The 16,836-nt window shown below is 35.5% G+C and overlaps 1 protein-coding gene across 1 annotated transcript; it reads left to right on the top strand.

Moving 5' to 3' along the window:
• The first annotated feature begins 1,417 nt into the window (after positions 1 to 1,417).
• On the top strand, positions 1,418 to 15,762 carry PPP1R42 (protein phosphatase 1 regulatory subunit 42). The gene is made up of 7 exons (XM_010164955.1): positions 1,418 to 1,568; positions 3,549 to 3,715; positions 4,158 to 4,296; positions 6,458 to 6,574; positions 12,216 to 12,333; positions 13,635 to 13,763; positions 15,611 to 15,762. The coding sequence occupies exons 1-7, from the start codon at positions 1,440 to 1,442 to the stop codon at positions 15,760 to 15,762; spliced, it is 951 nt and encodes a 316-aa protein (XP_010163257.1). The 5' UTR covers positions 1,418 to 1,439.
• Positions 15,763 to 16,836: the final 1,074 nt, after the last annotated feature.

The raw sequence follows: 16,836 nt of genomic DNA on the forward strand, positions 1-16,836 counted from the left end.
TCGCCCATGGGCAGGGACACCGGAGCAGCCTTCCCACGGGTTGTGCTGGGGGGCGGCCGGTCCCTGTCGTCGTCAGGCCTTCTGTGTGTGCGGTGGGGCGGGGGGCGGCAGTGTGAAACCGCACGGCTGTAGGAGCTGCGGGATCGAGGGAAACCTGCCTCACGCAAAGCCCCCGCGCTGGCAGCCCGGCTTTTCCCCTGCTCTTACTGCTTGTGCCCGAAGGACGTCTAAGAAAGGGCCCGATGAACGTCTAAGAAAGGGCTCTGAAAGGTATTTTTATTCATAAAGCAAGAAAGGAACACACTTCTCAGTTAAAATAATAATAATAAAGTCTATTCAGCTTTCCTTCTTCCCCCACTTTTTTTAAAAAAAAAGCAAAAACCAAAACCCATGTGGATAAGGGGGAACTGAGCTTCAGCTGTGCTTAGTAAGTAGGGAAGTTCCATCTGTCTTCATAGTTTCAATCTTTGCTTTTCCTCAGTTCCTCATAAAAGCCATCCTTTTACATAGAGAGCATTCTCCATGCCTTGGTTTATGTGGCTGCATGAGTTTCAGTACTGGGATGCTTTTTGCTCTCTTCCCCAGCACTGGTACACTGATGTGAGGTTATTATGTATTGGCTAAAATACATAATGTACATTGTATTATGTACTGGATAAAAAACCCAGCCTTCTTATTCTGAGTTGTTAAGTTATATTTGTTAGGGTATTTTTATCCCCAGACCACTTGCACATCCAGTTCAAAATATGTGTCTTGCCTTCTTCCCTCCCTGCCCTTCCCCACTTTATAAGCTCACTTGGAACAATGGCCAGAATTTTTAAAAAATACTAGTATTGCTGTGAGAGCCTCTACAGTATGCCTTAGTGCAAAAAACTCACAGTTTTTCACTGTGCATAACAAATGCACGTGCAGTTGTGTACATGGCAAAAGGGCTGTGCAGATATATACAGAGTACCGTAGCTTTATACCACTTCTCACAGCCTGTAAAACCTGCTATAGACAGTGATGTATTTTCTAACTAATAATTAGGTTATGAGCTGCCATTAATTAGTTATGCATGAGAATTACATCTGCTGGGGACCATTGTGCTTATATTTCTACGTGAAAAAGATGAAGACTAGGGTACAACCTTCTTAAGCACAATGAAACAACAAATCAAATATAACAATGTATTTTAAATGCTATTTAATACACTCAAAGTTTGAAAAAATGAGCAAGAAAGGGGTAAGTTTTTATAAGGAGCAAAGCCTATACATAAATGTGTCTGTAAGCAAAAAGGGAATTGGTGGGGAAACATCAGATTTGATATACATGTAAGCTTTGTTGAAGATCTGGGGTACAAGTAGTGTACTGTTTTCCTCTTTGTTTTTAAGGCATTTTAGAACACTACTTGCAAGAGCACGTGGCATATGTAGAGCAGTTTGACCTCCGACAGAATTATGGTTCGACTAACAATGGGCCTAATTGCTAAAAGCATCAGTCACAAGAATCGAAGTGAAGAGGACTTCGGACAGTATCTGCGAAAAATAACTCATCTGAATTTATCAGATAAAAATATAGATGCAATTGTAAGATTTATTTTTCTTTATTCCTTTTAACCTGACTACTCAAATATTTTGTCATAACTGTTATGGGTTGCCTGAAACTGTAATAATATATATCATCTGTATAGCAGACAAGAAAGATACTATCAGCACACCAACTGTTATGAGTTGCCTGAAACTGTGGTAATATATATCATCTGTATAACCGTATCCTGGGCTGCATCAAGAGAAGCAACTATTTTTGCCATTAATTAATTAATTAAAATAGAAGATCTGTGTAAGCAATTACACGAGATGAACTGAAGTGTTACAGTGAAGTGTTTTTTGCAGTATTTCACAGAACTATTCTAGAAATCTGCAGCTGAAAACAATAAAAATAAAACAAAAAAAAAACCCATTTTCCTATTTTGATTATTTGTTACAGTTGCTACATTGTAAAGGAGCTTTCAGGAAGTCACCAGAATGGAAATGATAACTCTGCTTCCTTACCTCGTCAGCCACTTGAGAAAGAGAGTATTTCAAATGAATAATTTTGCCCTGACACCTTTCCTGCAGCACGTAGCCGGGCTGCTGCCATTGAGTCAGCAGGTGTAGGGCTTTGACAGCAGCGCTCTGGCCCAGTTAAAGTCTAGCTAGAGTGTTCTTGGAAACTTTAGGTCTGAGGTTAAAAGCAAAGTTCATATTTTCAGCAACAGTTTGGTTTTCTATTTAAAGACTTGTATTTATTGATAGTTACATTTATAAAAATGCAAACTGGAATAGAAGAAGATGTAAGGAACTAATAATTTTGCAGATTAGATTTTTTTTTAAAGGCAATAGTAATGATATTATATACTATTAAGTGCAACACTGTTTTATTCTTATTAATGCCATATTTTTTCTAGTCTTGGGAATTTGCAAAGAGCTGTTAACTTGCAGCACAATCTTTTCAATCTATCTGTGATTTATTCCTTGGATTTCAGAGGAAGTCTAAGAAGGGAAAGGGGAGTTCAGGAACAGGATATAAGCTAAGTGAGGTTAACAAATTTGGACTGGTGTAGTGGCTTTTTCAAATTAGTCAGGTTAAAATCTACTTTTTTTTTTTAATTGCTCCCTAAGGCTTATTAATTTAAAAAATAATCCATGACCTTTTCATTTTCAGAGACTAAACCTGCAAACTTAACCCAGTCCTCCTTTCTCTGAGTTTAATAATAGGATATTTATACAGGTTTCAGTAAGTCCTGAGTTAATTCAAATCCCGTCAAAATACTGAACACATTTTGAAATTGCTAAACCCCGAACAACTGAATTGTTGTGTATGGTGTATTTCTTCTCTAAAATTTTTATTTCAGTCAAAAAGTTTAAATAGCTTGTTCTGTCTGAACAGATGCATGCAAGCGAATGGGTTTATTCGGCCCGCTCCTAGGAACGTGCACCACCACCATAGCGAGTTACTAATTGGATCAGTCCATTTGATTAGGACCAGTTCATCAGATGCCATGGAGAAGTTTTACAGAAACCCTCATAAGAACATGTGACCTTTTAGTTATTTAAGAGGAATACATTCAAAGAAACATGACATTTGAGTGGAATCTTATATTTGGAAGTGTACTATAATACATTGAAGTGCAAGTTTTTCTATAAATCAGTATTCCTTTGCCAAGAACTGGTTCCCATTACATCACTGAGGTTTGATGAAGACAATTACACTCGTGCTTTTCTAAAATCCACCTGATGAAGGCAGGGAAGGGAATGAAGTCACACAGGATGTGATGTACCTGCTGATGATGGCTATAGTCCTCAGCTTCTGTACAGCAGAATAGTAATGACAAATTTCAGTCTTAAATCTAATGATTACTGCCACTAACTCAATTTTTCTAGGAAAAATAGTTGTTAAAAGTGTTTGTTAAAGGTGAAATTGTGTAAATCATGCAACAGAACTTAAATATTAAAACAATCCACGGCTTCCAGAAGCAGGCAGTGAGTGAACTCTATGTAGCATTAATTTGTTATTGTTTATTTCAGGGTGACCTCCCTTTGTGTAAAAATCTGAGAGTTCTGTATTTGTATGATAACCGAATCAGTCAAATCCAGAACCTGGACTTTGCCTCAAGTATAACGCACCTTTACCTTCAGAACAATCATATCTCATGTATAGAAAATCTCTCATCGCTGAAAAACCTTGAAAAACTGTAAGTTGAAAATGATGCACTTATTTTACTAGTAAAAGAGTAATTATTACACTAAGAAATTAAAAAATTATGGAGCTATTAAGGTCCTTTCAGCCCTTAAATTTTGCTTTTTCAAATAAAAGTAATTGCTTATGATTTTTTTATTAACTGTTCTGTGATACAAGTAATGACATATCATCTTCATATATTTATTTGCATTTCAATTACTTTCTTTTTTTTAGCCTTTGAATAATAATAATAGCAATATATAAAACTGATAAAAAAACCTTGAATCTGTTAGCTCTGTTTTCTACTTGCATGTTAGGTTGTTTACTTTTTCCATTATAATTTCCAATTGTTTAATAATAATTGAAAAATTATATATATATATATATATATATAGGCCTTATGTTTGCTTTTACTTCCAAAGGTTATTAAATCTGTTTTGTGTTCTCTTTTGCAGGTATTTGGGGGGCAACTGCATCACTGTAGTAGAGGGTTTGGATAAACTAGAAGAGCTAAGGGAGCTACATGTTGAAAGTCAACATCTCCCTCTTGGTGAAAAGCTTCTGTTTGATCCAAGATCTCTTAGGTCCCTGGCAGTAAGTACAGGTTGAGAATTTTGATGAGCTGTTAATCAGTAGATTTTTAAGATAAGTGATTAGGACTTGATCACTATGTGTTTTCCTTTTCTGCCAATTGGTGGCATTCCTTCCAATTCTACCAAGGGACTTCCATCCCAATTCTCATATAAGCAAGGAGTCCAGCAGATTCAACTTCATTTATTTATTTTTCTATGAAGGATGGACACGATAATAGAGAGAAGAAGTAAGGAAATGTGTGGATGCCCTATTCCAATAGAATGTGAATAAACTAAAAAAGGGGCAGGAATTTATCACTGTTAGTTATCTCAGTCAACTTCTTTGTAGTGAATTAGTTTGTTGGTATTTCTCTGATTTGACTGCTACAGTAGTTTATTTACTGCCTTTTGTGTTTTTCTAGAGAATGCAATGGCAAAAAAAGTGCAAACAGCTTTTTTCTGGATATTAAGAGCAACACAATCAAAAGCATTCGGGTTTAGTTCTGCAATTTTTCTATCTTGTGTTATGTCAAGATGCCAGGAAAGTCAGCTTTTGAAGTTTTCTTTCAACATGGTAATTGCTCAGTAAACATCAAATGTATTGTTGAAGTGGTTTAAAAAAACAGACTTTGTTTACTAATGGACATAGTTCTATACTAAAGAATTTTCGTCTTGATGTATCTCCCAAAGTGTAGTTAGGGCTTGATGAGCTTTTTTTGTGAAGACGAAGCTAGAAATGAAGCTTTCAGGGAAGAACTCACTGAAAAATGAGTTATTCTGTTCATGTGTATATCATAAACATTTGACGTATGTCTAATTCTTTCTGTTTTGAGATTAAGTAATCCAAGATATATATTGCCATTTTCCTTTAATAGAAATGAGCCATTCCTGTGAGAGGAGCACTTTTACTTTGTTCCTTCTATATTGGAGGAACGATGAAAGTAGAGGGAGGTTATATAGCTATAATCTTCCCTGGATGATAACTTGTATACTTGAGGATGTTTTTCAGCATCCTGGCCTAGAGTGATTAGCATTTTGTTCCTCGTGGCTTTTATTAAGGTCTTTTGGTGTGGGTTTTGTAAGAAACACTTTGCATTCTTGGCCATGTAACAACTTTGTGGAAGCTACATGTGAGAACATTCTATTTTTATCCTTACAGCACTAAGTGTTTGGTTCCTCTTTAAGACATAACTCCTTACTTCACCATCTTCTATCTGTTTCTGGCTCTTACTGCTGTCAGAGATGGAAGAGCCAAAAACATGGGACCGTATAGCTCTCTGTGTACCACAAAGAAATGGTTTTATGATGACAATATAATGAGTCTTTTGACTCAGGAGATTAAGTTTATGCACTGTGTGTATCAGGATGATACTGGTAATTTCTGCCTGCAACGTAGATCTCGTTAGATTTTAGAAAGGGATTGCATTTCCTGCATACACGCCTGAAATAGACATTTTCTAACTAATGGTAAGTCCCGTATCTGGTGTAATTCTAAATTCACTGGATTAGGTGTCCTTTTTCATCTTCTAGAGATACAAGCTTCTTGTTCCTTTTACGTGAAACTGTAAATATTTCCCGAGATAAACACCTAAAACACATTTACTTTTTATCTATGATGTAAAGATCTCTCTAACTATTGTCTGTAACAAAAGGCAAAGTGCGGTATGTGATTCACTGGTGTTCCAAAGAACGGAAAAGGAATAGAGGTGTGAATATGGAGGGGTTTGTAGGATCAAGCCTGGAAAAGAAGCAGCACAGTCAGGCTGTTACATGAGACTACATGGGTATCAGATACAGATCTCAGCTCTATGCAGTTCTGATGGAACCTTGGAAAAGGCCATCAGTTTCTGTGTCTGTTTCGCACTTCAGATGTAGACAGCACTTGCAGAACTCTGTAAAGCATTTGAACACCTTTAGAGGAAAACAAAAATTCTGTATTTACTAAGAATACCTGAAATGAGAAATAATCTTACTTTGGTTCGACTTTAAAACCAAAATAAACATCATTTTAGGACAAGATGGAAAGCCAACAAAACAATGTATGAGGTATGTGGTAGCTGCATTTACATGTTTCTACTTCGTATGCTTGTTCTTCCTTTAAGAGAATTTTCTGTAAGAATTTACAACTTGACTCATGCATGGCATGAAAAAATCATTTTCCTTTTCTGCTTTTCTTCCTCCAGAAATCTTTGTCTGTGTTGAATATCAGCAATAACAACATTGATGAATTAGAAGAACTGTCAGTTTTGGAAAATGTTTCTTATCTTAGAGCAGTTGACAATCAACTTCAACATATGAAGGTATTAAAATAGATATTTTTTCTATTTAGTATGGGTGATAAGAAATTGGTCAAATTCATCTTTATCACTAAATAGATGAGTAAAAATAAACTTTACTTCTACAGTTACTGAACATCTGACTTTCCAAGCATGCTGTCTTTTCTCATCCAAAAATCTTGTTGAGATTTAAAATGGAGAACCATTTATCTGGGATAAATATCAAAGTGTCCTTTAATGCTACGTAAAGTGGCAATTGTGCAAGCTTCTCTCAGCTCAGTAGTAAATGCACAGAAGTTAGAACTAGAATATAATATGTCCAAAATGTAGAGTTAGTGTGTATGTTTTGGCCATCTGAGTAACTATCAGGGGCTTAATCTGCAAAGATGACATGGCCATTGTTTGTTAATTAACTTGCAACATTTTGACATATTACAGTTTTTAATTCCCTGTTAACATAAATAAAAGCTGCTTCTTGGATATCAGATCATCTAGCTGATTTTGCAGCCATTCTAATACCAAAATCACTTTTTGATTGTTGTTGCTGGAGTATCATAAGAAGTATTTGTCACGAAGGTATATATTGAATTTCTTTCATCAATTTCTGCTAGAGAAGGACATGTCTTCATAAGCAAGAGCTCTAACTTGTGCAGTAGCAGCTAAAACAAATGAAATAAAAGTATTTTTGCTCTTCCTTTTGCAGTAGTGAATGTGGTTCAAACAGAATGTTCTAGACTTACAATTTCCAGCTTATCTCCTCAAAAAGGAACAGGAGTATTGTCCTTGTCACTTCTCATTACTTTTATAAGTTATAATGTCTTCACTTCTTGACATAAAGAGCAGTTAAAAAAATAATTTTAGTGTCATGCTAATAACTGAGCATCAAACTTAGGTTGAACAGTATGCTGACACCATCACTGCATGGTGCAGGCATGGAACAAACTTTATAAATTACTTAATAAGCTTTTTTGAAATACATATTTTTATTAATAAATACTAGGATGAATTGGCTTAAATTTTAACCCAAATCACCAAGACAAAGCCTTGATTAAAATAAACTCTTTCATTATTGGTTTGCACATACATTCTGTTTCCTTAGAAAAGTTAACTTTCTTTTGTTAGCAATTATTAAAATAACTATTCTTATTAATTCTTAGAACACTTAGTGTCTTTTACATTAAAGTTGGCAGTTCTGTTTACTAATTAGGAGATTCCAACATTTTGTGTGCATAATTTGTCAATTATGTAGGTCAAGATATTTTATTTAGACTCTTAATTTTTTATATTTTAATATTTAAAAATGTTTAATGATGCATTTCTTTTTTAGTAGAGGATTATTACTGTCTTGTGTTTCTGGCTGGCAGTTGTGATTGAATTAACATTGAAATACAATTAATGTAGGCTTTTGCTGGGTAATTAAAACCATATTGAATGTGTTGGCTACATCAAAATAACAGCAAGCTTTATTAAATAGGTAGTCTCCACAAAGCTTCCCTTTTGAAAAGGTTTCCTTTTCTAAATAGTATGTTACAGTTATTTTTTATTGTCTTTTTTATTTCTTATAAACACAAAAGACTTCAATTGTGATGATCTTAAAAGAAGATTGTCTTAGCCAAAGAAACAATGATTTTTAAGAATCAAAAAATTTTTAAGGATGCCAGTTCAGAGACAGTGTTTTCAGTGTACCAGAGGAAAAAACATCTTCTGAAACAGAATAAGGAGAGGACAGAAAGACTGCATTATTCAGTAACTGTGTATATATTATTTATTCATTATTAGATTTCATTATTTCATCATCAGGAAGGCCAGAGTTAATATTTACCCAAATAAATTAGACATTTGGATTTCTATGTTACAGTCACAGGTTTTGAAGACGTATGTGGTTAGCACTTGGGTTAGCTGCCACAGCTGCTGCTATCAGTTGCACTTGGATCAAGCTCTGGTAAATTTTGAGAGTGACTGTCTTGTGTGTTTTCTAAACAACCTCCAAGTTTTGAAAATATGGAGCAGAGAAGGTGTTTCTATTCATATCTTTGCAGACCTGTAAAATTAATGACCATATTGAATGTGTCTAACATAGGGTGGTGCACCTGGATATACAACCTTCCAGCTACAATTACTGTGTTTTAGAGATTACACTGATCAGAGACCGTGGTGGTGCTGCATGACAGAGGAGTGTCAAAGAGCTCTGTGCCGAGCTCTGCTTCACCTGGTGGGAAGAGAAGCTGTAGAGGAGCCATCCAGGTCTGAGCAGGGCTGGTCAACAGCAGCGATCTGTGTAGCAGAGGTCGATGGCAGCAGAAATAATATGAATCATAGAATGGTTTGGGTTGGAAGGGACCTTTAAAGGTCATCCAGTCCAACCTCCCTGCAGTGAGCAGGGACATCTTCAACTAGAAGAGCTCTGTCCAGTTGGACCTTGAATGTTTCCAAGGATGGGGCATCTACCACCTCTCTGGGCAACCAGTTCCAGTGTTTCACCACCCTCATTGTAAAAAAGTTCTTCCTTATATCCAGTCTGAATCTACCCTCTTTTAGTTTAAAACCATTACCTCTTATCCCATTGTTACAAGCCCTGCTAATAAGTGTGTCCCCGTGTGGAATCTTTCAAAAGAGGGAAATGTGAAAGGCATAAAAAATGCATGGAACACAATCTTCTCATGTAGACTTTTCTCAGTTTTGTATAATTAGTATAATTTTTTTATATCTAATCATTTATTTTGGTTTTTTCACATTATTATGAAAACCCATACTCCCTCGCTTTTCAACAATGGCACATTGATTTCAGCAAAGTTGAAAATTAGGGCTAGTAAATTCAAGCACTTAAAGTTCTGGCTAATTCAGGGCATTGTTAGCATAATTAACAGACATCAAGGCATATGACCTTGTTTCACATGACTGAAGTTTATATAATGCAGTCTGAACAGTAGACAGAACAAAGTTAAGTAATTTTTCTCAATTCTTGCAAAATAACTTACTATGACTAGCTACCACATGTAAAAAGCATGTCTTAGGTCAGTTACCCAGAATATAATTGATTTTAATAGAATTAGCTTTTCTTTGTTTTCCATTGCTTGCTACTTCATTTATTTATCCTATCAACTTCTGGTTTACTTTAATCAGGTTCACGAGGAATTCAGGGCTGCTGCGGTGTATTTGGGTTGGTATACTAAGGGAATCTTTTGAAAACACTATTCGTATTTAAAAAAAACCCCACAACTATTCCCGTTTACAAAAAGCCAGAATATTATTTAATTATTAATTACATTCATTTTGAGAAGATTATGAGTTGTGTGAGTATTTGGATAAATAGTGAAAATATAGCTGGAAATACCTATAAAAATCTGTATTTCTTAAGTCTTTAATTTATTCAACCTCTGCCCAGTATTGATTATGACAAGTGGATATCACAAAAGATGAATTCATTCGCTTCAGAACTGAGTCAGGAACAAGAGAAAAATTATAGATTTTCTCAAATAGATTATGACAGGTAGTCAAAATGGTGACAAATTGCTGTCTGTAGATGTAGTTGGGGCATTTGGACTAGACTTTTCCGATAAAAACTGGAGCATACTGGTCAAATACCAGTTCTTAAATGGCCATCGTTAATTGGTCAGAATGTTACTGCCAGCACTGCAGCTGCCTGCTAAGGCACTTGCCTTTTCCCCTCTCCCCCCACCCCCAATGGAATATAATTTGTTCGTCAGTATTTTGTAGCAGACCTCAAAGTGATAGCATGACATGATCATTTATCAAATGGAGACTGCCCAGAAGAGTGTCTGGTCCCTTTAGTGCAGCTTATTGAAAGGCTGGGAAGTGAAAGCACTTTATTAGAGACAGGAAGGCAATGAACAACTAGAGCGTATCGAAAGGGTAATCATATTTCAGCACAGGATTAGTGCGCTGTTAGATAAACATACACTGGAGTAAGCATGTTCTGGGTCATTTATCAAGTAAGTAACAGCTAACAAAAATCTACAGGACTCTTTGTATACATTCGTCAAACTTAAACTGTATACGTTTTGTTTCAGTAACAGACAATTTTGTGTTGCAAAACTATTACTTGAAAAAAATATTTCTACTGAAATCTAGAACACATTACAGATTTCAATGACAATGCCTGAATGATTAGGTAAGAATAAATAAATACACCTGCTAAATGCTGTTTCTTTTTTAATAAGCCTAGCCTAAAATATTTTTCCCCTAAATGGTTGTGTTTGTGATTAAGTGTTAGCATGTAAACTGTGGGAGTTATTATATTGCTATTCTGATATATGCTGATAAAACTTGGCTGTGTAACATTATGAGATTTATCAACATTTATTCATGTGGATGGGTCCTCAGAGTTTCTTGCATTGTTTTATCAGTCTTGCTCCTCACAAAACCAGACTTTTGGCATCTATTTTTCTAAAAAGACGTTATCATCACTGGAAAACAATAGATAATAGATGATATCACCATCATCGATAGACCAAAAGTGATATGGTTTGGAGGCATGAGGCTGTGTTGCCACTTTCTCTTCCATGTGATTTTTCTAAACTTGTATTATATAACCCATAGAAAATTCCAGGAGGATTTTCTACCAAGGGAGTAGAGCTTCCAAAACCAGAATTCTCCCTGCTTTCATTACTCATGTGATTGTCTAACTTTGAAGGAGCTAAGAGATATTTGCATTGCTCGATACTTCACTATTGGCATCAAGCTACAAAGTTCTACAGACTTGGCGGTTTAGAATCTGTCACATCATGATTAGTAGATTTTTTCCAGATTATTGCAACTGTAGAACATAAATTATCTCTCCTCTTGTATTCATACAGATTGTTTCGAATCCCTCCTTAAGCTTTTCGCACTTACAAGGAAGCCTATCAAGAATGACAGTTAAATGAAATTTTGAAAATGAAGTATTTCAGAAAGTAGGGTCTCTGAGTAGAACGGACCAATCTGCTAAGCTTTGCATCCTTTTAACTTGAATTTATTGTATTTAAAAGACAGAAGAAGTTTTATCTAGGTCACATTGCCCTTGGGTAATCAGACAGAAACCCAGATGCCGAAAGGTATATTTCACAAATTTCACTATTTGGGCCAATACTGTAACTGACCACCCACAGTTATGTAGGGGGGGATTACTGTTTCTCCTGTAAAGTACAGTTTTACATATATATAAAAAGAGAGGCAGTCTACCGTGGTTTGCATGGTTTTTAGCTTTTTTTTAGCCTGTTCTTTCTCTGTAAAGAATTCTTCCACAAATTTTTCAAAATCTAATCAGACACTGGTACTCTAAGGGCTCTGTGAGACCATGGGGATGCATTAACAGACACTACATATACAAAATTTTTGGCTAGTAATGCCTCAGCTTTAGGTGCTTATAAGTGGGATTGTAATGGTAATTTTCTATTCTATAGCTGGCATTACAGTATCCTTAAAAATGCAGAGGTTTCCAACTGCATCACCATTTCTTCTGTGCAATTATGATATATTCAGGGAATGTTACGCACCACTACTTGAAAATGCACATTCTTAATGTGCATTTTAATACATGAATAGTCTCATTGAAGTTAATTCTGTGTGTAGGATTTGGGCCTGTCTGAACAAATCACATAACTATTGAATTTTACTCTGGAGGGGGAAAAATAATCACAATGTTCTGTTCTTGTATCAATTGCAGGATTTGGAGGTTGTTTTAAACAAATGGACAAAGCTCCGTAGAATAGATCTTGCAGGAAACCCTGTCTGCCACAAACCGAAGTACAGGGATAGGATTGTAGTACAGTCTCGAACTTTAGGTAAGAAATAAAACCAGTAGCCAGCCCCAAGACCCACACATAACCCTCATTGTTTTAGAAAACAGATGATACATTAATTGTTCTTGAATTGCACCATGTATGTAAACACAACTGCTGCCATAGATATTTGTGTCAAATGATAAATTTTTAATTTATCTGCAGGTAATGTAGCTAAAACTGCTTATGTAACCAACTGCACAAACCATGTTGCTTAGCTTTTGATATTAGTAGGAGTAATCATTCATTTTGTAAGAGATGATTGGTGAGATTGTTATAAGACAATAAGGCTTTTTTGTGTTCCTGTTCCAGGTGTTGTGAAACTGATTTTCCAAGATAGGTATCGTCTGCTCCTCTATCAGCCTGTAGTAGTTGCTTAGGGGTTTTAGTTGTAGAGGTCATACCTTACCATGTTTGAATTTGTTAGATAACATTTGTCCTTAGACTTAAAAGCTGTTTACACTTATGTTATGAATGCATTTGTTAATCTTAACCTTACTGTGATGCATTTCACATTATTGAGATAATTTTAGCATAAAAGGAAGCAACGTAGTCTTCTATATGTAAGTATTCATACTGTAGAAACAATGCCTGCTCATTTTGTACTTTTATGGATAAAGGTGGCAATTATCTTAAAAGTTGCAATTACAGAACTTGTTTTTCTTTTTCTTTTTTTCTGAGAGTACAAAATATTGTCCATTAAGAAAAAGAAAAAGCCTGTCTGCACAATGAAAATAACAGTGCCTTAGGATAGTTCAAATGCAACTTAAATTTGTGGCCAAATGAGTTATTTCATTTGGTCTGACTCAAAAATGCAGATGCAACCAAGGAAACATAGAGCATAAGCTTTATGGCACCTAAGTGAGTAACATTAACCTTAAGGAGCCAAATCTGACTGTCTCTCTTCGTGACCAGTAGGATTCCTTGGTTGCTAAGAGATGCAGTTTCTCTCTCTTTGCTGTGTAACCTGAATTTCTGCATCTTTATATATCTCATGTAACAGCACAGCTTTTCTTCAGAACTTTCTCTAAGGTGTTGCATGTTAACTGAATATGAAATATATATATTTCCCTTCAAAGTTATAAAAACAACAGATGCTTTCTTTCATAGTTAAGATGTGTCTACTCACTCTTGAAGCTTTAATATGAATATAAAGGCGTATTGGATATTTGGTTTATTGACTAAAAAGAGAAAAAAAAGATTTGAAGAGAGCACATACAGAACCAGTACACATTACATATAGTTTTATACAGCCTTTTAGTTAACTTTGGGTATCACAGAAAATGTTCTCTTCTCTTTTACAGAATCTCTTGATGGGAAAGAAATTAGAGAAGTGGAAAGACAGTTCCTAATGAATTGGAAAGCCTCCAAAGCTGCCAGGAAAAAAAACAAAGAAAGAATGACAAATGAACATGCAGCCTATCTACATCTTTGTAAGCAAACTAATCAATTATTTCATGCTTATTTGCAAAATTACAGAAAACATAAAATAGCAGCTAATAGTAAATATACTAAGAATGAGACTTGTACTGGTGGCGAGACCAAAACGCAGAAGTCGAACTTTTCCAATGTAAAATTTAATTTTAACACTAGTTCATGTGGTGTTTTTTCCCCCTTCCATCCCAATCTCCCAGAATTATGTAAAAGAGTAGCTAGTACATTTTGAATGTTTGTAAATACTCTTCATTACTTTCTAAATGAAAAAAAGAAAAAGTGTTGGGCATTTGAGAATAAATATACATGAAATATATCAGACTTATAAAATCTATTTGTTGATACTTATTTGATCTCTGTAAATTGCTATTCCTCTTAAAGGCCTTCACAGGATACATGTCTATCAGAAGTAAGTTTTAAACTTGGAAAGGAAAAAAAAAAAAGTCTTGGAGGGAAAAAAGCCTTAAACCTAAAAGAAAATGCAACACGTTTGTTAAATTTCTTCACCCTCGGTTTCCCGCAGCAGAGTCTCAAATGCCAGATTCAGGAAAATAAATGATTTAATTGAGTGGTACAGCAAAAGGAGCAGCTCAAGCTGGGTGCTTCTGGAGAGGGACCCAGAATAAAGAAACCCCTGAGCATTTATCCCCTTGCAGTCTATGCACCCATTCTTCATGCCCACTGTTCACAAGCCTTGCACGTGCCCCTTGGTCCAGTGGTAATTTCTGGTCTTGGGTCTTCTTGTTCCTTATTGGATTCCTTGTCTCCAGAAGGAGGCTGTCCTTGGTGTTCTTATCTGGACAGGTTGCAGCTTCTGCTGACAGTCGTAGCCCCCTTATCTCCCAATTTGCACTGCTTTTAGGTTTTCCTTCACGTAACTAAGCAACAGTTCAAGATAAGTTCAACTTTTCTAGGTGAAAGTTTGCAGCTTGCGGCCTCAGGCTTCAGTAAATGTAGCTACTCATGCTAAGTAAGTTATGCTAAACACACAGGATATTAAATAGCACAGAGCAATTACTTGTATTTAAAACTTATTTAAGCTAAACGACTAGTATTCCTTAACAACGTTCTTGAAGCAGGAAAACAAATTTGTTTCAAAACTCAAGCAAAGCCTGAAATAAACTTTGAGTTTTTTAAAAAATGGTGGGGTAGGGGGTTGTTGTTATAGAGCTGACTGCACATTAAAACATAAATGACTTAATAACATGTGTTGCCATCTTGCAGGATTTGGAAACAGACATGAGACTTCAAATTGCTCAAAATGGTTTGAATGACCATATTTATAAAATAAAATTGGTGGCAGCGACACTGTTGCTTTCAGGAGATAAACTGTAATATGTAACTTGGGGGAGAGAGCATGTTCTTTATAGCCATAGTGTATCAAATTATTAATTAATGAAATCTCACCATCATCAGTTATTTCTGAAGTCATGAAGTGAAAAGCACTCAGCTGGTCAGCCTCAGCCCCAAGGAAGCTGCAGTCTGCTCAGTGCTGGGAAGCCATATGTGAATGGCAATGGCTCCAAAAGTAATATTCTGTTTTCTGATTAACTACTGATATAAGGAGGTGCTATGTAATTGAATTTCCTCCCTTTCAAATAACTCTACCTGACTGGAAATACCTGCTTTAATATTCACTTTCATCAGTGTTTGCAGCACTTTCCATAATTTCATACAAAGTTTTCCATTCTCAATTATCAAATTTGAGGCATTTTACCCTAAGGCTTGTTACACTGTCTTCTATAACAAGATATATTGGAACTTGTGATCAGTCACACTGAATGTTTAAATAGTTATGGTTTGACTTGGGATATTGAATTAATCCTTTTTTCTTTGTTTTCTGCAGCTGACTTTGAAACACCTTATGCTAGTCTTCCCTTTCACTATAGTCACTCTGGGAAAGAAAAAACACATTTTTTAGTTTTGTCTGAAATGCATAAAGTTAAAAGTGAACTTTCTTTGAAAGACAGGATAATCGATTTCAGTTTCTGGTTATAAATCAGCAGACCAGCTAATAGTAATATATTTACTCCAGTGTTACCAGTTTCTGTCATGTGCATTTGATTGTAAACTTCCCCAAAAGTAAAATAGTATCAAAGTTAATTCTTGGAAGAACAGTTACTATGAGCAACATTGGTGAAGGCTGATCCCATCCACGCAGTAGTAATGCAGAAGTAGAAACAATCACTTTTCATCATTGAAGCTTACTTCTCATCCCCATGTTCCACTGTATTACATACTTGATTAGGATTTTCCTGTAGCATCAGCTCAAGACCATCAAGATAATCAAAAAAGAAAATCAGATGTGTGTGCCCTACGGACATTTAGACATGAGATGAATTTAAACAAGTCGGAGTTTAGTGTATGTATTCCTTACTCACATAAGCAGCCTTGTGAACTCTAATGCAACTGTTCATGGAAATAAAACCTGCTTATAGGGATTTGCAGTTTGGGACCTATAATTTTTCACATTTTACCTGTAATAATAATTTAGTTCGGTATTTGGGACCTAATATCACTCCTTCCAAATTTGTCACTACTTTTAACCTGTTTTATTATTTATTATTTAACTGTACCGGCCAACAAAAAAATCATAATTAATGCAATGCTGTAGATAAATACATCAATTCAACTCATACCAGTAACTAAATTACTAAATGTAGTGTTTTATTTTACATTAAAACCAGAATTTAGTAGTAGTTTTGAAAATTTAACTGAACAACATTTAATACTACTTTATTCTTGACAACTACCACTTTCCATTCCATCAGTTTTGTTCCTACTTATTATTTGTTCTGATTAAAAATAGCTGCTGTTCCCTTGAGAAGGGAGGAATTACAAATCACAGAGCTGCTCTCTTCCAAAGCATCATGTTTGTTCTTCCTATGACAACGGATATATTCCGGCCTAAAAAGAAACTGAACTTGTCATTCTTTTTTACCTGCTGCAGAAGGCACACAGCAGTGGAGAAGTTTAGAGACAAGGACTGCAGGAACAATGCACAAGTAACCACAAAATAGTGCTACTACGTGATTACTTTCCAGTGCACAGTCCAGGCTTGTGGAATTTAGA

The sequence above is a fragment of the Antrostomus carolinensis genome, unplaced genomic scaffold (assembly GCF_000700745.2).
Source record: "Antrostomus carolinensis isolate BGI_N321 unplaced genomic scaffold, ASM70074v2 scaffold14243, whole genome shotgun sequence".
NCBI lineage: Eukaryota > Metazoa > Chordata > Aves > Caprimulgiformes > Caprimulgidae > Antrostomus > Antrostomus carolinensis.

What these genes read in the sequence shown, in the direction of transcription:
- PPP1R42 (XM_010164955.1), top strand. Translation starts at nt 1,440, where the DNA reads ATGGTTCGACTAACAATGGGCCTAATTGCTAAAAGCATCAGTCACAAG. An exon ending in ATCAACTTCAACATATGAAG is followed by an intron (nt 6,575 to 12,215) that starts GTATTAAAATAG and finishes TATCAATTGCAG; the next exon opens with GATTTGGAGGTTGTTTTAAA. An exon ending in TGCAGCCTATCTACATCTTT is followed by an intron (nt 13,764 to 15,610) that starts GTAAGCAAACTA and finishes TGTTTTCTGCAG; the next exon opens with CTGACTTTGAAACACCTTAT.